This window comes from Canis lupus, chromosome 4 (genome assembly GCF_011100685.1).
Source record: "Canis lupus familiaris isolate Mischka breed German Shepherd chromosome 4, alternate assembly UU_Cfam_GSD_1.0, whole genome shotgun sequence".
Classification (NCBI taxonomy): domain Eukaryota; kingdom Metazoa; phylum Chordata; class Mammalia; order Carnivora; family Canidae; genus Canis; species Canis lupus.
The window spans coordinates 28,045,211-28,068,081 of NC_049225.1; the positions used below are offsets into that span (position 1 = coordinate 28,045,211).

Genomic DNA, 22,871 nt, shown 5'->3' on the forward strand with positions numbered 1-22,871 from the left:
GAGAAAAGAATGACTGTGTGTGCAAACAAAAATATTTGGAAATTTTGTGACATATCTGAAAGGTCTTTCTTTATTAGGTTAAAGGTAACCTTATCAGCACCATGGTCTTCTCATGCCCGAAGCAAAGAGCACCCTCCAGTCTCCATCAGAGACCTAAACACTGCACCTCCTTCCTGCCTCTGGGTTTCCGCCTGGAGCCCTCCATCTCGGTGGGTCCCTCTCCCCATGAGTCTTCTTTAGAAAGCCCAGCCTGGCATCTAACTTTAAAGCATTCCCCTTATTCCAGGTCATCATTCAGCCTATGGTTCAACCACAGAATCACTTCTGTTTCCTCCCTTCATTTCCCTCACAAAGGAGTCCTTTCATCAGGAGCCCCAAGGCCTGGCTGCTTTGAAGAGACAGTTTCCCAGCATTACTTTCTTGTTCAGCCTACCTCACCAAAGAATTGAAGGCACATTTCAGAATCTGGCAAAAAATATGCATCCTTCTCTCCCCAGTGTCCTACTCATGAATGCTTAGTCCTTCAAAAGTACTCACAACCAAGCCATGGATCCACAGCCAGCCACAGCCAAGCCCGTTTTAAGTGCTCCGAGGAATGTCAGCTGAAGGAAGGATCATGTCTGCCTTCACAGCTGTGCTTCCAGCACTCCTTTCCTTCGGGACACCTGCTTCTCCCCCCTTAACCTAGTGAAATCCTGCTGGCACTTCATATAAAAGATGCCTTCAGGGGTGCCTCGGTGGCACAGTGGGTTAAGCGTCTGCCTTGGGCTCAGGTCATGATCCCGGGGTCCTGGGATCGAGCCCCACCTGGAGCCCCCTGCTCAACGGGAAGCCTGCTTATCCGTCTCCTCTCTGCTCATGCTCTTTGCCACTATTTCTGTCTCTCCCTCAAATAAATAAATAATATCTTTTAAAAAAAGATGCCTTCACTTGGAAGGAAGGATGTGCCAAGTATCCACCCTGTCTATTTACTTCAAGCAGCCTAGTGGGCATGATGACATGAAGTGACTTGAGGGCACTAAATTCCAAACCTTAGGATCTCTTAGAAAGTCAATATTGATAGCTTAGTCTTGAGCAACTCTATGAGTTTTAACCTTAGAGTTCCATTGGGGTGAAAATGGCTTTCATATTTCTCTTCGAGGGACTCTGAATTAGACAACCAAGGAAAGCTGACTTCCACCAAGATGGACCTAAAAGATCTCATTAGGCTCTCACGTATTCATTCAACATTCATTCGATCTGCACCTACTCTAGTCTGGCAACTCGATGTTAACGATACGACAGTGGTCCAAAGAGATAAAAATTCCTGCTGTTGGGATCCCTGGGTGGCGCAGCAGTTTAGCGCCTGCCTTTGGCCCAGGGCGCGATCCTGGAGACCCGGGATCTAATCCCACGTCGGGCTCCCGGTGCATGGAGCCTGCTTCTCCCTCTGCCTATGTCTCTGCCTCTCTCTCTCTCTCTCTCTCTCTGACTACCATAAATAAATTAAAAAATTAAAAAAAAATTCCTGCTGTTATGGAGCTAGTGTGTCTTCTAGTGGGGATGGGAGAAGACACTTAATAAATAAAATGAATAAGCAGTATATACTATATTAGAGAATTATGAGTGTTATAAAGCAACAAGAGAAAACAGGAAATAGGAGTAATTTAAAATAGGGAGAAATTTACTAAAAAATGATGGAAAGTTACAGAAAACACAAAGAAAGCTCCTTCAGAAAAAGTGTGACTCTTGATGCTAACTTGCTATTTAACCTTGGACACATCCCCTGTTCACCCTCAAGCCCCATCCCCTTCTGCACAGTGCTCCCTATGCTACCTTCCAGCACTGACACCACAGTTCTCTAAGTAATGGGCAGCAATTCATATTTTTTTTAAATTTTGTTTATTTGTTTGAAAGAGAGAGAGGGAGCACAAGCAGCAGGGGGAGGGGCAGAGAGAGAGGGAGAAGCAGGCTCCCCACTGAGCAGAGAGCCTGATGTGGGGCTCAATCCCAGGACCCCAGGATGATGACCCGAGATGAACGCAGCCACTTAATCGACTGAGCCACCCAGGCACCCCAATAGGCAGCAATTTGAATTGAGATAAGAGTTTGTCAAGATCTAATAATTGCAGTCTAAGGTTCAATGACATGAAGAACATCCCCAGATGCCCTGGAGATCCCAACAAATCCTCCACGTGTGTCTTTGGTCCCAGATAATTGTGAAGGCAATCACGCATTTCCTTGTGATTTTATTTTCTTCAACTGTTGACTTAGAAACAACTTTAAATCCAGGCCTTCCTTCCCCTCAGATATCCTTGAGACACCCTCCTGGTCAACACAAGCCCCTACAAAGGTTCATAAAGTGGGACTCTGAGAGCAAGGATGCTGGGTAACCTGGCTTCCTACACCCGCATCCCCTGGAGCCACGTTAAGTGAGCACAATGGGCTTGAGTTCAATTAAGTCAGACCTTGCCCAAACCCAACAAAAGGTTTCCCATTTGTGGACCTTTTATTCCATCTTTACTTTCCATGTTGCCGAGAAGCCTCAGGAGAAGGCTATTTATCTAAGAAAAGTCATCTCGGGACCATCCGGAGAAAGAACCCATCCAACAAGCACTCACTACCACTTCTGATTAAAAGCTCCCTCGGGAACGACGTCTTTGTGTCTGAGAGTCAGCATTCTCCCTGCCAAAGAAGGGGTGGTGTGCAGGTTGGGGAGGGTCTGGAGGCTCTGGGAACAGCCACTGGTCCCCACGCAGTCACTCAGTCACTGATGTGAGCTGATCTTCATTAGATTCTTCGCATGTGCCAGACCTACAGTGCTAAGTGCCCTGCGCGTATCGACTCAACTCATAACCCAATGAAGTGAGTGCTATTCCTGTTACACAGATGAAGCGATCAAAACATAGCAGAGCAGCTTGTCCAAGGTCACAAAGTTGGTAAATGGGAGAGAAGAGCCCAGACCCCGCATTTAACCACTAATACTACAGAGCAGCACTGTCAAAAGCAATATAATGCATGCCACATATATAATTTTAAATTTCGTGGGAGGCACATATTTTTGATGCTTAACCAATTTACTTACAACCATGAACAGATTTAAAGACAGTAATATCCCAAGTGGGGGAGGAAATCTCCAAATTGCTTTCACCTACTGCACAGATACGTTGATTTTCTTATACATTTGCCTTTACAGTTGCAGTGTAGGCTGCTATTTCCCCTTCTCTTCCTTCTTCAGAAGCTTTGGTCTCATTCTAGGACACAGGTAACACCACAAGAGGTCCTAGCCTCACTCCTGGGTAGGAGACTTAGTCTGAGCCAACCACGTAGTCTCATTCCTCTGTCTGCAATTGGCTAAGGATCACATATGTAATTCAGTCCTGACCCATAAGATAAATAGGGAAGTGTCCTAGGGGCTTCTAGAAAAATGATCAAGACTACTGAGAAACCTGGAACCATTTTCCATCTTTTTTTTAAATTTTTAAATTTTTTTTTTGCTTTTTGCTTTAACTACAATAAAATATACATAGCACTTATCATCCTAACCATTTTTAAGTAACAGTTGAGTAACATTCAGTCCATTCACACTGTGCAACCCTCACCACGATACATCTTAGAGACACATTTCTAAAAACCACAAAGAAACAGGTAACATTAACTTTAATAAGGAAGTTTATTTAACCTAAATTAGGTTCTAGGTCACTTGTCCAAAATGCTATCATTTTGAGATGCAATCAATTCAAAAATTATTAAGTAGTCATGATATTTTCCCGTTTCTTTTCATACTAGATTTTATACTTACATCACATGTCAATTTGGACTGGCCAAGCAAGTTTTGAGTGCCCAATGGCCACCTGAGGTTAGTGCCTCCCATGTCAGACAGCCTAGATCTGGAGCTTCTCAAGCCTACACATGCTGGGCCAGCTCACAGGCCTCCCCAGGGGAGAGCAGCAAGCCATCTGTTGATGAAAGGTATGTGCACCACCAACAGCCCTCCAGAGCAGCCTGTGATTCACCGCAAGCCCCACACAGTGTCTGACTGTAATGGTTCTAGATCTACATCTCTAATGTCCCCACCTCAGGGATCTCCATCATCATGCTCACAGACAGCAGAGCTCAGAGGCCTAAAGGAGAGCTTTACGTGGTGGGACAAATCTTGTGTCTCTAACCGCCCACCTGAGGGTCCATCTCCAAACTGAGAGAGTGACCTCAGCAATGGAAGCATAGAGACCACCTGCACAGCCACTCGGGCACTTCCGGGTGGAACCAATAATAAATAAACACATGCCTACGTGGAAAGAGAGAAGTGTGTGTGCGCAGGGCTGAGGCAAGCGCAGGTTGCCATGGAAACCAGCCAGCCTCACTCCTGACTGTTCCCTGACGCCTTGATCACTTAGTGGCTGATGAAGCCCAGTGGACAGACATTGTCCCTGTACCTACAGAAGCCTTCCCAATGGGCCCATTATGATGAAAGCAGATTCAGGAGCGAATAGTTAAGTACTTTTTCTGTCCATCGTCACATTCACTTCTTGTCCTCAGCATGACCCAAAGGGAAAGGAAATAAAACCACCTTTGCCTCAGAGAAAAATGGCAGAAGGGTATCAAGGTGTGACCAAAGGAGTGAGATGGCCCCAAAAAGGGAAGCAATGAAACTATTCCACTTGCCCACCATAGTAACTGCTTGATTGGATGGATAGTTATGGCTTCAGGGGTTCACCACCCATCCAACCCGACACGGAACCCATTCTCTCTGGCAAATCCCTGGTTTGAGCTTCTCTTCCTGGAGTCATGTCTTTAGGATCTTTCAGTTCATTTTTCACACATTCATTCCTGCACTCATCTTTTTTTTTTTAAACTGAGATATAATTAACATACAGTCATATTAGTTTCAGGCATACAATATAATAATTCAACAATTCTAAAAAAGAAACAATTCTATACATGCCTCGGTGCTCATCAGGATAAGTGTACTCGTAATCCTCTTTACCTGTTTCATCTATCTCTAACTCCCCTCGCCCCTAACTAACAACTTCCAGTTTGTTCTGTTTTTTTATATGTCTTTTTTTTTCTTTGTTCATATATATCTGTGTCTTGGTTTTCTCATCTATAACATGAAGGTGAGATCAGAAAAGTGTCTGATCTACTGGTCTTTCATATAGTTAGAGCCAATGTGTTCAGATACTGACTTACATCTCTGTCCTTTCCCCTAGACTGCGAGCTCCTTGAATATTGAAACCATACTTCATCCCATTTTGATCATTAGCAACCACTGAGCATTGAGCCTGGTACTTCCAGATACTCAATAATATCAGTTGAATGAACAAATGACAAAGTACTTTCACATGTATTCATTCTTGCTCTCGTTCCCTCTCTCTCCTGCCCTCTCTCCCCCTTTCTCCCTCTCCCTCCCTTTCTCTCTTCCCCTCTTTTTCTCTCTTAAACTTCATTCTCACAGCAATCTGGTTCAGGATTATCTTAGCCCAGTATAAGACAAAGGTGATTATAATATTAATACATGTTTCCTGTTCTTAAGGAATTTGAAGTTTACTGTATTTATTGAACAAACAATTTATATAATATTCAGTCTGTGCCAACTATTGTTCTAAGCACTTTATAAATATTAGCTTATTTAATCCTCATAATATCCTTTTGAGGTGGGTACTATTACTGGCTCCTGGCACTGGCCCTTGGTCACACAAATACATGGCAAAGCAAAAGTCAAACCCAGCCAGGCTGGCTCTACTGCCAGTGCCCTTAACCATTCAGCCTGTGACTCTATTAGGGTGCACAGGCCACCTGCACGAGTGTAAGTGAACAGTGTACAGGAGTGGTAGGTTACACAGGAGGGAAGACCCTGCACTACGCCATAAAGGTGAGCAGGATTAGAACATATGGAGTGTGTGGAGGAGAAGAGTGGGAGGACTGGCTGGCAAGAGAGTGGAGGCCAGAGGATGATGAGCCCTGACCCTCAGCAAAAGGAGCCTGGGCTTGAGGACATGGGAAGCTACTGAAGGTCCCTGAGCCATGGGGAAACCAAAGCAAAGCTGGCTTTAAGGATGCAAATGGCATGCAAGGTGGACCAAAGGAAGGGGATGGGGCAAATGAGGAGAGTGACACAGGAATTGCTGTAAGTGGAGGAGGGAGGATGTCACAGGGCCTCAACCAGGACAATGGAGGCAGCAGCTTTGGGGGGTAAGTCACCAAGGACTCTGCTCTTGCCAGGGTATAGGATGTCTGTATCAGTCTTCCACCAAGCAAGCATTCAGATCAGAAGCAAGTTCCAGGGAGCACTCACAGGGTGCTTTCTTGCCCACCCAGCATGGCACCTGAGCTCCTTGCAGCACTGGTTTCTAAAGAAGGTGAGACATGAAGGTCCCTCAAGCAGTGCATGGGAATGGAAGTAAAAGCCTTTTGCAGTTGTGCATGGCTAGCTACTGAAGACAGCATTCCACGCTGACAAAGGATCCCAGCCACCCTAAACGTGAAAGATTGCCTGGTACATGCAACTGCAGTCCCGTAGGTCATACCGCCTTATCCATCACAATCCCAGAATCCCAGCCCCACCCAGCCTGGGCCTCCTCCCAGCTAATTCAGCTCTCTTCGCCAATCCCCATTAAGCCGGATGGGAAGCATGAAAATGAGTTATAGCCCAAGAACATGATTTATCAGCCTTCTTCCGAGTTTTACCAATTGTCTGAAATCCTCTATCCATTCTCAGTTTTGCATAAATTCCCAGAGAAGGTTCTTCTGTCTGGCATCAGAATGAGAGATGCTGAGGTACAGGCACAATAGGAAGACTCATAAAACTGATAAAGACAACTTGGCTTTGACAAAAGCTGGAGTTTTCCTTATTATTTATCTATCCTATCTGAAGTCTTGGAATCCCATTTTCATCTTGATGGAGGCAATAAAATCTTTGCCAACTTTTATGTCTCCCAGGATAAAGCCAAGGACTCTACCCTTGCTCCCATCCAGCCACTCTTGCAGACTTTTCAATTCAAGTCAGGGCAGAAAGTGCTCTTGGTCAGAAAACGTATTCATCTTTGTAAGCACAACCATTAAGATGTGAGCATGAATACCTGAGAGAGAAAACATTAAGGGAGAAAACAGGAAGAAATAGGAGGTAAGGCTTCTGAAAGCTAGAGAGGGAATGATGATGCATGAGCCCCCACCAAAAGCATTTCATAGAGTGTTGGGAGCGGGGTGGGGGGGGGGCATCCACAAAGATGGGGAGGGTAGGACCTGGGAGTGGGCCGAGGGCAAAGCTTTGTAGTGGGAAAGGCAGTGACCAGCACGTGTTCTGTGCCTAAGAGAGTTTTGAGAGTGAACCTCACAAATGGGAAAAAGGTGCTTGCATTTCTGTCTGCAGAATCACTATGGACCTGAAATCTACCCACTCTGCTTCTCCAAACACGAAAGCAAGTCTCCAGATGGAAAAAACTGAAATCAGGCTACAATATGAATTAAAAAAAAAAAAAAAAAAAAACAGAGAGAAGAGAAAGAAAAGAAAAAGAAGGCTCAGGCGGGAAGCTGACAACCTTCTGCTCCTCTGGGGATTTAACCTATAGAGCTGGGGTACCAAACGCTAGACAGTCAGGAAATGTGGGTTCTTGTCCATATACTGCTTGGGACCAACTATGTGACCCTGAACAAGCCTCACGTTAATCACACATAAAGTGAACTTTAGGGAAAACGATCTAGAACAGAGACATCTAAGGCATAACAGGGCATAAATCACCTTAGGACTGCCCCCATTCAAGTCACTGCTCCTGTTGGGAATCTCTAATCAATCACAGAATTCTGGAGAGCAGAGCCTCAGAAAGTTAGTCTTTCCTGCTGAGCCTTGAATCTTCAGCAAAGCGTTCTTGGAACTGCCACCAATTAATCAGAGTGGGCCCAGGAGATGACATGTTCACCAATCCCTGGACCAGATCTCTTCTAATCCTTGAACACCAAAGCCACAAAATGCTACACATCACACATATTCTTATTACAAATACCCTTAACTAAGTTCTACTTCTCTCTCTCCTTGGCTTTCTCCCAAGTCTTAGCAACCAAGACTATGAAAAAAACACCAGCTTTTAGGCCCTCGCTCCGTGTCTGAAGCTCTGAAAAACGACCTTGAGCATTTTCCTTGAGCCTCTTTACCTTAGGTTCCCTCAATTCTGCTAAAAATCACCCCCCCCCAGGCCCGATGTCCCCTGTACCCTCTTAAGGAGTTCATCAAGGTAGAGAATTCCATTTCTTTCCCTATGCTTTGCGATCATGGAATAGAAGACAGCCTAGGGAAGTTCAAAGACATTTAATTATTACTGTGGGTTCTTTTGAAAATTATTAAAAAGTCTGAAATTAGAAATTCAGATTTCCTCCAGATTCCTAAGAACAAACAGCTCGATTATAAATGGCTTAATATGTCTGTTTAATGTACACAAAATTATCTTTCAGGAAAGCGGGTTGTTTTTCATGTCATTGTGCATCTTAAAAAATATACCACCTATGGCAAAAAAGAGAGGGATTCAAGGTCTGACAAAATCTACCACAGAAATAATTAGCACCAGAGGCTGTGTCTGAAAGAGAGTTAAATGAAAGAGAATCTAGTTTCTTATTTATTTCTGGTCTCTCTATCTGGATCTCTCTATCACACCCCAGGGAAGAAGAATTGTATCTTTGAGAGCTGGAAGGATGGCTTGAGTAGTTGCCTCCACAAGGTCTGTCTGCTGGAGATGACCCTGAGCCCCCAGTAAGGCAACTCCCTCTGGGCCAGGGTGTTATGAAACCTGCGTTAGCACTGAAACTTTCTGGGGAAACAACCAGATAAACCCACTGGTTTGCAAAGTGGGCATAGGCCACAGGAACAGTGACGTTTCGTAATGCAGCATCCAGGAAACCGCTCCGCCCTTACTGTGAAGGATTATTCGGACCGCCTTTGCTTAAATCGTATTCATTAAATCAGGAGCACTTGAAAGAGTCGATTGAGGTTTTCTTTAGAAATTCATTGAAGTTTACCTAAAATGAAGCTCCGTTTGGGGAACCTCCACGGCACCAAACCCACCAATCACCCACAGTGCTCGCACCCTTGCTGTGAATGTGGGGTCAGCCTGGTTGCTCCTGCCAGCCTCCAGGGTACACCACCGCCTTGCTCCAGAGATTTAAAAAAAAAAAGACTTTCATGACAATCATGCTTCCCCACTTCCACCTCTCCTGGGTGCCTCTTCCACTCACTATTTCCTATAAATGTGCCTCTTATGAAACGTTTACAGGTACTGCTTCTACCTCCAGAAGAGGAATGGACTTCCAGGAACATGGTGACATGCTTCAACAGCAGTTCTGTTACAGCAAAGGACAGAGGCTGTATCTCATCCAAGGTCTCCCCAAACAGAGGCTGCTCGGCTGGAAGGAAGGCTTCTCTTAAAGTCTGTGTTGGTGCTCGTGTGGTTACCAAGTCGGAACTCGATCCCCTTGGAGGTTTCCGACTGCTTAAAGATAACTCAAGGGAGATCCGAGATGGAGATAGTTTCAAAGAAGCCCACTTCCCCTGGGAGGACCTGGCCTTTGGGAGGTGACCCCCCCCCCCAAGGCATCCTTCCTCCTGCCCGACCCCACAGTCACATGTCCTGCTCCCTCTGCGAGCTGTTTCCCTTCCTGCATATGGAGATCTGCCTGGAAAGGAGTCCATAGGTGAGTGTGAGACAGAGGCCCCATCACACAAGGAGACTTGTAGAGTTTATTTTAAATGAAACATGAAGCCAAGGGGAGGGCCATGCAGAGATGCCCCTGGACTATTTCCTGCTTCTCTTCACTTGCTCCAGCAGATGGGAGAAAGACGACTCTCCTTTATCCTTTGACCAACTCAGCTCTCCCAGTGTCTAGCACGTTGTCAAGAGCACAACAGGTTGGAGGTGAACCCTCGCTGCCTTTACAGGTGGAAGGACAGGAGAGGGATGAGAAAACACAAAAACACTTGGGGCCTTAAGGGGACAAACTATCGCTACCCTCTTGTCTCAGTCATAGAGACGCCAAGACCTTGAAGGGGAATGGACTTGCCCAAGGTCACCAGGAAGGTTACAGCAGAGCCAGGATAAGAACCCACTTAGTTTGCTGCTGGCCACAGTTCCTCAGATGAAAGGAAGTGACTGTCACCTCTACTCTTATTTCCCAAATTGATCTTGAACGCTGTCACTAATCCCCAAAGCCCAGAGAGATACGCCGCATGACCCAAGGTGAGCAAAATGCTTTTCTTTTTCCTGATGATCGACGCTTTCCTCCTGGACAGGTCAAAGGTCCAAGAGCCCAGGGTGCCCACCTCATGGCTCGGAGGGAGATATATAGCAGCCTCATGGCAGCTTCCCCAGGAGCCCAAGCACGTGCCTGAAGACAACCCCCTTCCCTTGCAGGAAGTTCTTTCCCACCCCCGGGGCACGATCCCAGGGAGAAGGCTGCGTGAGTGCCCCGCTGATCCAATTAGCTCCAGATAGATCTAGCCTGACATACAAGAAGAAGGGTCTGGAGCCCTCTCAGTGGGATTCCAAAGCCCACGCCTTCCTGTGCAAGTCAAGGCCCTCGCAGGCGCGAGTGGCAGCCAGGCAGCCAGCAGACTGCCCTCTGAAATGTCACTCTTCTGCAATTCGGCCTCCATTTCAAGCTATTTTTAATGTCAGTGAAGCCAGAATTTAAGAGAAGGTAGTGTGGAAACAGGGTCTTTGCTTCTTCTCCCCTTTTCTGTAAGCTGCTCCCTATCTCCCTTAGGACAGTCACTTCACCAAGAGCCACCAAAAGGAAAAAAAAAAAAAAAAAAAACGGCTAAAAAAGAAAAATGGGGAAAAGATCAAAATTCAGCCTCTTTGCTGAGGCAGGCTGGGAACAGATCTTGGAAGGTGTGGGTTTCTCAACCCTTCAGAGCAATCTGCTGGAACCTGGGATTCTCCACAGGTACAAGAAACCAGTAGGACCAGTGCATTCACCTTCTGGATTCACCAGCATCCAACAAACAAGGAAAGTCCAGAGGTGTGCTTGCTCAGGGTGGAGGCACCTAGTGCTGCAGGTAAACCCCACCCACCCACTACCCAGGCAAAGACCTATGTCCCAGTAGGCTGGGGAACTGGGAACTCAGCTTCCACGCAGACAGGCCCCCGGCTTCCCAGCGTTGTCATGATCTTCTGCGTCCGTACCACACCAATTGTATGAACTAAAATTAACTGGATGAGCAAAACCATGGCCCTGCTGCTTAAAAGGCCTGCATGCATTTAATGGAGTTTTCGAGTGCCCTGATTCCTTAAGAAAGATGACAGACAAGCAAATGTCCTGCCCTAATTCCCTCACTACTCAAATGCTAGAGAACATTTTTTTGCAATAAAATTTTTAGGGCAAATGGTGGATTTCTGTTGTTGTCATTTCCCTGAAGTATTTTTTTTTTTTCTGGAAAAGGCCTCATTCTAGACCCAGACCCTAAAAATGGGGCTTCTAGTGCACCAAATCGGGATGTTTGGGGCCTTGCAGGCACGAGTCAGTCTGCCTCCTCCTAAACATAGCCTAGTAAACTAAACTTGGAAGCATCAGCTTGTGTGTGGTCCCGAGTGTGACTTTCCGAGCACGTGCCCCCAGCAACGACAACGGCTGGCGACTTTGTCATCCGCGTCATCCCTATTTTTGAGTCTCCCTGCTAAACAAACTTCCGCAGCTGAAATGGAGGCTCCAAGGAGAGTTTCAGCCCACCAGGGTATTTTTCTGGCAAATAGAGGCTGCTAAACCATTGGCACTCTCTGAAGGCCCTGGGGGAAAAGCCAAGTGAGAAAACTCTCCCAGCACAAGATGGTGGGCATTCCATTTCCTACAAAGCCTCCAGGGGGTGCCAGCTTTTACTGATGGAAAAGGAGAAGTTCATTTAACATTAGTCATAGAAACACATTTGCTCAGGCCCCTTGGGCCCAGCAGCAGAAAAACACAGGATGTGTGATCGGGACTAGAAAAGTCAGGCTCCCAGGCCTGTCCAAGGACCGATGGAGAGGCCATGGGCTCTGATTTATGACCAAAGTCCTTCAGAAATCTTGCCTCCCAGAGCACTGTAGCAAAACGCAGGCATAACATTTGCACTTTCAACATTTTGAATGATTTCACTTTGCAGATTTTGCTAGAAGAACTAACATGTGTCCAGTGCCTTAAATAACATCTGACACCTGGTAGATCTTCCAGGAATGTTCGAAAGAATGAATGAATAGCTCAAAGGAGACGCCTTGCATGTACAGCAGAATCTGTGTCCTCTTCTGGTGACAGCACAGTCTCCTGAATCCTTCCAACAGATCTGTGGTTGCTGCCCGCCAAAATGAATGTTAAAGACACCTCCCCGTGGACTGGAGATGACGTGTTCTCTGAAACCAGCTCTGTGTCTGTCAGCCCCCTCCCCACACCCCGCCCCACCAAGGAAGGATGACATGGGGACTACAGTAATAAGAAAACTTGACCCTTGACACATGCACCTACAATGTATGGCTCCCAGGATGAGCCCAGTTTGCCCTCCAGCCCCTGGGCAGCTCCGGGAGGCTACATGAAGTGAGAATTTCCTGGCTGACTTGACATTGGTGAGTCAGGGGGGCATGAGGCAGCCTCAGAAATGACAGGGCCTGAATTGTGTGCATGGAGCAAACCTCATGAGCTGCCTGGAGGCAAACCAGGGCCTGCCTGGGACACTCAGAACCCTTTCAAATGGCCATGCCCAGAGCTGGCTCGGCTCTCTGAGAGGACATCTGAGTGTGGTGAAGTCCAAGGGCTGCTCCACCTCTGCTGCAGGAAACAATTTATTCTCCACAACCTCCACACCAGCGCATTTCCTCCGTGACATGTCTCTGGGCTCACACAACAATGACAAAGTAATAACAGCTAATGCTTAGCAAGCATTCACCATCTAAGAGCCACTATTCTCAACATTGTATACACACTGATGAATCACATTTTACAACGTGAAGAAGCAAGGACTATTACTATGCCCACTGGACAGATGAGGAAACTGAGGCACCAGAATGGAAAGAACTTGCCCAGGGTAAAAGACCGAGAGAGGGCCAAGCTGGACTCAGCAGAAGGGCCTCAGGGACTGCACCCCTAACAGGCTCGAGACCATCCACAACAGCCCTCAGCATGCTTTCCTGGGGATGCACATCCCAGGGAGAGAGGAAGACTAGGAGCTGGAGAAGCCGGGGATGCTGAGCACTCTACCAATACTCCTGGTTGGTTCCAACCAAAATGAGAAAAAGACACAAGGAGCCAGATGGAGATCAAGGAAGTAGGAGCCTTGCGTCAGAGAACGCTAGCTCAGCAGAGGGGCAGGGCTCCTGTCTCCCAGCCCAGACCCAGAAGCTGAAACAGAAAGAACAGAAGCAAGAGCGACTGGCAGGGGAGAGCCCTGTAGTGACCTACCTCACTGATCAGGTGTCCACTGGGTGCTACATTCAGTTCCATGTGCCAGGGAATACCAACAAAGGTACATGGGTGGTGCAGAAAGGTGACTGGATATAGAGGAATGAATGAAGAGCAGATAAATGGGAGGACAACACAGGCACCTCTCCCCCCAGAAGCCCCAGAGGAGAGAGGCCGTGGGCATCAGCACTTGCCACCAGAGCCCAGAGGCTGCCCCTGGGAGTCAGAGACAGTCAGGACGAAGCAGGCTGCTCCTGGGCCAGGATGCTTTTCCTCTCCCCAGAGCTGTCCGAGGATTTGTTTCTGAAACTCTCCTTCATTTTCACAGGGGAGGCCAGGGGCGCCAACACACCAGCTAGTAAAATTAACAGCTGCTTTACAGAATGTGCTGGAGAGGCTGGCCCACGGAGCACGTGGCCTGCAGATGGGCAGTACACACAAGCGGCCGGTGTGGCCGAGGCGCAGGGCCTGCAGGCCCAAACCAGGCGTGTCCTCCGTGGTGGGGACTGGACTCTGGGCTGCTGGGCTGGGCCCGGGGTGGGCTGACCTGCAGGGGATGGACGCAGGCAGGTGGAGATGCAGGGAGCACCCTCTGCTGCAGGATTCCCAGACACACTCCACTGACCTTGGGGAGGGGAAATCCGTTAACCAAGCCAGCTGGGAACCTGCTGTCACACTTGGCTCTGGCCTTTGTCTCCCCACCTCTACCCTCATCACTTGGTTGAGGTTGTGGGAATAAACGTCTGCCCAAGGGGCTAGATGGTACCTGTGGCCCATTAGCTCGTGCTACGGGGAACCACGAAGGCAAATCTCGCGGGCGGCTTAGAAATACTGACAGTCACGGAGCAGAGGGGAACTTAATGATCTAGTTCAGGGGCTGGCAAACATTTTCTGTACAGGGCCAGACAGTAACTATTTTAGGCTGGCGGGTATCTTGGACTCTGTAGATACTACTCAATTCTGCATTGCAGTGCAGTACAAAAGCAGCCATCGACAATATGTAAATGAGTGAGCATGGCTGTGTCCCAATAAAGCCTTGTTTATGAACACTAAAATTTGAATTTCATATAACTCCACATGTCACAAGATATTCTTCTTTTGATTTTTTTTAAAACACCATTAAAAATGTAAAAACCCTCCTTAGCTTGTGAGCAAAACAGGCAGGGAGCTAGATCGGGACCCTGGGTGACAATTTGCTGATCCCCAGACTACTTCCACATTCTTTGTTCTTTGTGACGCCTACAGGTGCTTCACGAGGAAAGGGTTCCATGGTGACACAGGAATGGGAAACGCTGGGCAAAGCAAAGTCTTTCTGCCTTTTTACTGCGGGACTTCTTTGAGCCTGACACACTGATACGCGTTGACAAATCTCAAAAAAAAAAGGAGAGAAATGAAGTCTGTCCAAGTTCCAGGAAACCATTTTTATCCTAGAGCAGCTCCCAGATCTAGTTTTCTGTAGAACCCAATTAAAGCAGTGAGGAAAAAGTCTAACCAACTGGCAGCAACGGCACCAAATGTGATCCTGCCCATCTTTGAATGTCTCTAGTGACAGGCAGCTCAGCACCTAGCATGAGCACCTGCTGGATTCAGCAACTTCTCCAACTCAGTTTTCCCATCCCCTACCAACGGTGCCAGGTCACAAATAACGAATCTATGGCAATCTAGTGTGCCCTTCAACAGGTGAGGACAACAGGTGAGGACAAACCTCTCCTGTTCAATGATATAAAGAAAGCACACCTTTCTGGACTTATTGATTCATATCCAGAATATAAACTCTTTGCACGGGATAAAATGAAGAGCCATTATTAAGTCCTGGAGAGGGATTGCCATGCATTTCCTTTCAAAGAAGCCTCCCTCAGGGGAGTTAAAAAAAAAAAACCTCAAACAAAATCTTGACTTACTCCCAAGTGCACAGACAGCAGGATCTACCTATCTACTGTAAGAACAGTCTTCCTAAGAATGTAGGCCCATGACACCTCTGGTCTTTCGGCTACATAGGTCATTTGTAGGTGATATAAAAATTTTAGGTAGATATGCCTAAAAGGTAATAAAAAGGGGAGCGGGCATGAATGAGAAGAGAGAGGAGATGGAAACGTGAGCTGTGCGTGAATTTGCCACCAGGCAGCCCTGGAAATGAAAAGTAGAGGATGCTGATGAGAAATGTCAGCAGCACCATGAGTCACCTAAAGGGGGAAATGAAAGCAATAAATGTCACATATTTGATTAAGCGCATGCCCACGTGCCCCTCCAATTTTGTTCAACTGGTCCCATCTCATGCACAGATGACGCAACAGAGAACACGTCTATCTAAATCTATTAAACCAATAGGATTATTGCTATCTGAAAGGCGCTTTTGATACATATTTTCTTTGGAGCCCTAGGAGATAAAGATAGAATGGCCCAGCCTGTGTATATAATGTGAATGTGAAATGCCACACATGCGATGAATGTAGGACGATAAAGGGAAAGACTGGTGGTTTTCTTTCTCCTTCTTCGACAAATCATCCCGATGACGGTAAAGCAGGTAGCATATCTTCTCAGTTCATGGATTAGATTTAGATGTTTCCTGGAGCAATATTCAAACAGAGTGGCATGGGAATATGGGGGAAATAACCGAACAGAGAGCAGTTCTAAGAGTTCTATTTTTGCTTAAGGAGCTGATCATTGTATGGACAAAACGTGTCTTTGAAGAGAAGCGCAAAGCACTGAATGTGTAAAGGAACCGGGGTGCGGTCGGAGCCCCGTAGAGCCTGCTTCCACCTTGAGGTGAGGCCGGGCTTGGCCATGAGACACAGTTTTTCGTTAGGGAGATAGCCGCTCTGAGGTCAATGTAGGAATTAATATGAATGTTCAGAAACAAGATGCTTAACAAAGATGGGGTGAGTAGTGTACGTGCGTGCCTATGTTTAGCCATGTGTGTTTCTATGTGTCTAGAACTTTCCTCATTACAAATGGGTTCTCTGGTACTATCCCTCTTGCGCTATCTTACCTTAGAAAATTCCTTCCTAAGGAAGTTCTTCCAGTTTCTGCCTTTTGCTTTCTTTATTTATTAAATAGGGAACTGAATAGACCGTGGGTCAGCAACTTATGGCCGTGAAGAACAGTCTGGCCCGCCACCTGTTTTTGTCAAGCTTTACCAGCACAGCTGGTAATATTGGCTGAATATTGGCTGTGGCTGCTTTCAAGTTACGATGGCAGAGTTGAGTCACTGCGACAGAGTCCCTGTGGTCTGCAAAGCCTACAACCTTTACTATCTGGCCCTTTACAAAATCCCTGACCAACCCTGAACTAGACCATCGCGCTTCCTGATTTTGGCTTATGATTCTGTAAAGTACAACCGAACAATACAAAAGCCTATTGCTTTTGTAGGTCTTCCTGCCCTCTTTGTTTATCTACACTGCCTTATTCTTAGAAAGATTTAATTAGCTCACAAAACCCCAATGGAGCATATATCCACATACAACATAAAGTTTGAGGAGGAGAGTGAGGAAATAGGGACAAAGAGAAAGTGAGCCAAGAGACACAGAGACGGCGTCAGGGGGGTGTTGAAGGTGTAGAATGCACATCCTGAGATGCTGTGTGTTTTCCGTGGGCCACGAACTTGGCTCGCAGGAGCCACTATGAGAGGAGGGCCATGATCTCCTTCCCAACGTAAAGTGCTCCCTGAAGGTCCACTAGGAAGACCACAGCAATCCCTGCCGGAGATAACTACTCATCTCCTGAGTGTGCGCATTAAAGGGATGACATGAGATGTAGCGACCAAAGCCCCAGCAACCCCCAAACAGCTGGGAGGTACCTCCATGGCATTTTCTGCTACACTGAACTGTCCCGTGGCATGCGCCAACTCCACGTCCCAAAGTGGACTTTACACCAATTCTCCCAGAATATTCCCAAATTTTAAATAAGCATGTACCCCCTTTAATAATCAGAAAATAATAAAGATCTTTAATTTTAAAAGATAAATAAAGGATGCAGCCACTCTGGACCACCTGGTGGTCATTTTGATGCAGAACCTCTCAGCCATGTGCTCCAGGAGGAGACCCTGTCCAGTCTTGCTCCCGTCCTGAAGGTAAGCCTGAGTGCCACGGCGGAGACAAGGCAGGCTATTCCGAGAGCCGATGCCAAGGCTCCAGGTGTGAAGTATAAAAAGCTACTGGTGAATGGTGACTGTCATTTCTCCTTTTTCACACTGAGCTCTACAAATTTATATCTAGTTTATCAATATAAATAGTTCACACCCTGCATGTCTGTTGCTCGTGGCTTTATGCCCAGGGCCTAGAATAGTGCCTGGTGCAGATGAGAAATAAGTACTCAATGAATGAATGATGCGCTCGCCTGAGAGATCCCAGACAGCAGGTGTGTCTACAGATGTGCTGGGGCGGTTTTGGTGAATTCTCCGCAACCTAGGCCTCACCCACAATGCCTAGCTTTGAGACCCTCACCTGTGACAATGAGACAGGTAAGAAAGCGGCCGAGGTGTGAAGGCCAAGCTCCTGAGCCATGTGTAAAAAAAAACCAACCATATTAAAAACTGAACAGGGAAACTCTGAACAGCTGGATGTCTAGTCGTGCTTAGTCCCCCTGTTGCAAGGATAAACATTTGGACAGCTCAAGACAAACATAGCTCTGGGTTCTCAACAGACAAAGCTGCATTCTCGTGCGCACTGAGACTGCCATGTGGAATCTGCTCCTTCCTCAGAGCAAAGTTCTGCCTTCCCCTAAAGGAGAGGCCTGTCCTGAAGCACCGCCCGGGACTCCCGGACGCCTGCTCTCTGCGCAGCAGGACCTGCTCGGCTCTGAGTGAGCCAAAGCAACCCGGGCAGGATTTTCTCCAAGGAGACCTTCAGAGAGCAGCTGGCATCATGGGGAGGCTGACGTGGACTGTGCTCGTCCATGCAAATGTTAAGAGAATCAGGCCAAACAGCCTCAGGACCCAATTGGCTCAGACAGGAATGTCAAAGTGTCAACAGCCAAAGAGACAGCTGACAAGGGCTTAGAAAAAGAAGAGGAATTATCTTCGACTGGGAAGTAATGACACAGAAAGAGCACTGGACAGGGAGTCCAGAGGAGCACATATAAGGGCCCGGTTGTGTCACCTGAGGCTGCATATTCTTCAGCAAGGCACTGCCCCTCCCAAGCCTTGGGCTCCTCAACTCTAAGATGGAGAGGAATCCATCAATAAGACTGGCTTGCTCACTTCCTTGTCATGGACCCCTCGACCCAACAGCAAAACGAGAGATGTGGATCAAACACAACACGGTCCTTGCCCTTCAACCTGGTCATAATGGATGCGGCTCACACAGTGCCCGGCTCACAGGAGGCTGGGGGTAACGTTCCTGTGAGCAGCAGTATCAAGATGACCACCGGTGCACTTGGCCTGTGAGCTCTGCTTCCCCCACACCACCCACATCCACCCCCCTGCCTGCACCGCTTGGTGCTCGCTCGGGCCTTGCTGCAGCAGGTGCACACTACGTGCCTCACCGCTGCTCTACCACCACCCTCTGCTCACTCTGGGATGATCCCCTCTCCTCAACGGACCTTCATGATGCTTGCTCACAGTTCAAAGCTCAACTCAAATGCCTTCTGTTTTATGGTTTATGATTTAGGTATTCTTCTCAGCTTCTGGCCCACTAAGCAGTCCCTTTCTTGTTTTCAAGCTTTTATCTTTGTTATCTTCTCTGCCACCGAGCGTGGGTTCAGTTCATCTTGAAATGGAGTTTGAGCTCAAAGGCTCTCCTCCCTATGAAGCGCCATGAAGGCTTTCTTGATGGTTCCTATGTCCCCATGCTCAGCGCCCCCTACACACACCCATACAATGCTTGTAGCCCTAGCGTTTCTCCTCCAGACATTCCTTCAAGAACTTCCATCCATGGTGCAATGGAATGAGATCATTCCTTGTTTTCAAAAGGGTTGGAAAAAATGCCTAGCCAAGTCATCCTCAGTAAGTCTTGGCAGAGGCTGATGAAGAGGATCCGAGCTGCCTACTGTGGCCACGTGGAAGTGACAGGTATCACATTCGTGCAACCAAACAGTGGGCTGTGCTTCATCTACCATCACTACCACAGGTAGAGAAGGCACTGCTTGCATTTCTTCTCACATGAATGGCCAGACCCAGAATTCAACCTCCGCAAGCTCCCCACACAGAATCCACTCATACACAAGCACAAAAGAGCAATGGAGCCTTTACTGAAGACCCTGCAGGGAGGCGAGGACGGTGGTAACTCGGCACAGCCCGCGGCAAGCCACCTTCAATTCCTCAGACGCTCCACACTGCCCTGTCTCTCCTGGGTCCTCCCCATCCAGGTTGTCTTCCTCCAGGCAGCAGCAGGCCTCACCAGTTCCTCTGGCCTCCTCTCCAAAACCACAGCTTTAGACTTCTCCCTTTCCTATGTTGCCAGCAGTTAACATCAGCCACAGTTTCACATCCAGACTCTCCAGAAGGCTCAGCTCCCCAAGCTCCCTGGGTTAATAGAACCTCATCCTCCTTGACGGCTATTTGGCTGCCACCTTTGTGACATGAGCATGGCATTCAGCGTCTCATTCCTTCCCTCAAGCAGCCTGTGAGATATTCATTCCAAACATAATGTAGAGCTCTCCCCAAGAAGGATTCTGATGGTGGAACTTTCACCACCTCCCTACACCTTTCATCACCTCCTCACTGAGCTTTTGCCATGAAACATCACGGTTTCCAATGTCCCTGCCCGATCTTTGATTCACCCAACTGTCAGGACATTTCCATTCATTCTTTGAGCCAAATGTGTCTTGACCAAGCCCCAGCTTCTGGCCCAGGAAGGGCAGCTTCCAGAATTGCAAGAAGAAATCATTTGGAATGCAGCATCCTTCTCGGGGAAACTCCCGTCCCAGAATAGACCCAAGAGAGCCGATGGGCACATACGGAGAGCTCTACGGATCCTGGCATCTATCGTTTATTGGGCTCTCTGCAGAATTCTGAGCACACATTACTTTGACTCCCTTCTCCTCTCCAAGATTACCAAGCTGCATATGTAGTGTGTGTGTGCATGCTCATGTACATGTGCACACTTGTGTGTGTGCGTGCTTGTGCACACCTGCTCTGCTGGCAGAGGAAATGCTCTACATCTTCCCCAACACACCCTCTGTGCCCCAGATGCCGGTCCACTCTGCAAGTCCCCCCTCAAACCACTGGCTTATGCACACAGGAAACCCTGCCTCTACTCCATGACCTGCCATTCACCCCCACTTCCCAATAGCCAGAGGCCTGGAGAAGCCCCAGGAAACACGGCATCCCTCTACACAGAGGCATCATGGACCAGACAGCGGGCCTCCCCGAGGAGGAGGGAATTGTGGACTCACCAGGACTCTGCCGGTCAGCGTCTGGGCAGAAATCATCACCCCCGCCCAGTCCTTCACAGAGGTCATCCAGCCGACCTCGGCTGCCACCGCCTCCTCTTTTTCGTCCACTGGCTTGAGAGTGCCATCCGCCTGGCTTGAGCCATTGTTAATCTTCTGGGCCTCCTGGCAACAGAGAGAAAAAGGTTTAGAATAGGAACCAACTGGATTTATTAAACACAGCTTACCCCAAAGAACCAAAGTTGAAAGGGTCCTGGTGATGTGGGAACTGGCTTGAAGGTACGAGGGGCAGGGAGATGGGATGTACTATGGCTTTGGTTTTCTTTTAAATCTTTTTTTAAAAGGATCTTTTCTTTTTTATTTTCCTCTTAAAATATCTTTGTGAAAGAAAAAAGAATGAAATTATTCTCTTTCCACTTTAAAAGGGGAAAAATCACTAAGCTCAGGAGAGAGAGCATCTTGTCTAAGGTCATGGAATGATTACAAAGGAGGTGAGGTTAACACGCTGTGGTGTCCACCTACCCAGCCTTCCTATCTTGCTCCCAGAAGTGCTCTTTCTTCAGGAAATCCCCTATCTCTTCATCTCAATCTGTATAGTTCAAAAGGAACTGAAGGCCCACACTGGCTCCAGGAATAGAGACTGATTAATTAGACCATTCCATCCCTTAGGCAACAGCGATTGGGTCAGTGATGGTTACACGACCTGTGCCAACCCAATACAATTCAAGCCCGGGACCTTTGTTGGAAAGAGTAGGAAAAGTAATCCTTCCCTGAGAATGAAGCCACCACACAGGAGACGGAAAGCAGTGATAGAATACTGATGCCATCATTTGAACACCTGAATCCAGCTGTGCCTGAAATCCACACTAGACCTTTTTAATTACAAAAGGGAATAAATGCTCCTCCATGGCTAAAAACATGCTTGAGGACACAAGCCTGACTTCTTCAGATAAATGAGCCCCACCTCGGGCCCTAAATTGCATGCTTTAAATGCAAGGTGCCCTCTGCCTCAAATATTCTTCTCCCGGAGAGAACCCAAGCTTAGTTCCTCACCTCCTTCAAGTCTCTGCTCAAGTATCACCTTTTAATGAAATCTTCTCCAGCTACCCTTTCAAACTTCCAACTCTGCCTTCCAACAGCACCACCTTTCTGTTTTACTTTTCATTTACAGTCTGCCTCCCCCTCCCAACTCCTATACCCTGAGGGCCTTGGAAGAGTGCCTTGCATACAGGTGGCTCAATAAACACGAACGAAAAAATATAAAGAGCTATACGTATCAACCCCCTCCACCCCCCCCACTGGGCTTAGGATTGTCAAACAAAATTCAGGGCACCCAGAGAAATTTGAGTTTCAGATAAATGAAACCCAATTTTTTTTTACACAGCACACAGTTATACTGAAAACATATTCACTATATAAAATTTAACCGCGCCCCCTGCTCAAATATCCACTGAGATTGTTTTTGCAGATACAGATGTATAAAAGACGCCAGCAAATTATGTTCAGCACTTAAAACCTTAGAATTAAATTTCAAAGCAAATAAGACAGTAGGGAATCACTGTGAGTCGGAGCAAGGGAGAGAAACCAAGGCAGGGGTGACCACCTTGGTCTGCAGTGAGTGGGGGTGAGGCAGAGAGAGGAGAGGCAAGCTGAGAGGCACGGATGAGTCATCCCCTTGGGGACTGCGGGCAGGCAGGCAGGAAGCTGCTCCTGACACAGGGTTCTCGCCTTCTGGCCTCCATGGGCTCCAGGAAAGCTGGGAAGCCAAAGGCGCTGGGTACTCACGCCGTCTTTCCAAGTGTATTGGGCCCCAGGGAGCTAGAAGAGTCTAAGAAGAGGTGTGGAGTGGGGGGACCACAGGGTGGGCACACTTGGGGACCACCTGACACCTGTGGGGTCTGCTGCCCAAGCCAGCTAAGGCCAGTCTCAGTCCAGAGACCCCGAGTCTCCATCACACGGAGATTCGGCACAGGTTGGTGTACCGAAAATCACAACAGCCCTGATCCAGAGGCCCTTCCCCTGAATCTTAGAAACCAAAGGTGTGGATTCACTCTCTTGCCCCTACAGCATCCCCCTGCCCCATGAGATGGGGACAACACAGCCGGCCCCGTGGGTGCTGGTGGGGTTAAGCAGCGCCCAAAGGCACACGACACACT

General features: G+C 47.7%; 1 protein-coding gene across 1 annotated transcript in view; it reads right to left on the bottom strand.

Annotated features, from left to right (window-relative positions):
* The window catches only part of KCNMA1 (potassium calcium-activated channel subfamily M alpha 1), a 711,483-nt gene that overhangs the window by 473,623 nt on the left and 214,989 nt on the right, over nt 1–22,871 (bottom strand). The window contains 1 exon segment of the mRNA NM_001003300.2: nt 20,719–20,880. Within this exon segment, the coding sequence (NP_001003300.2) occupies nt 20,719–20,880 (162 nt within the window).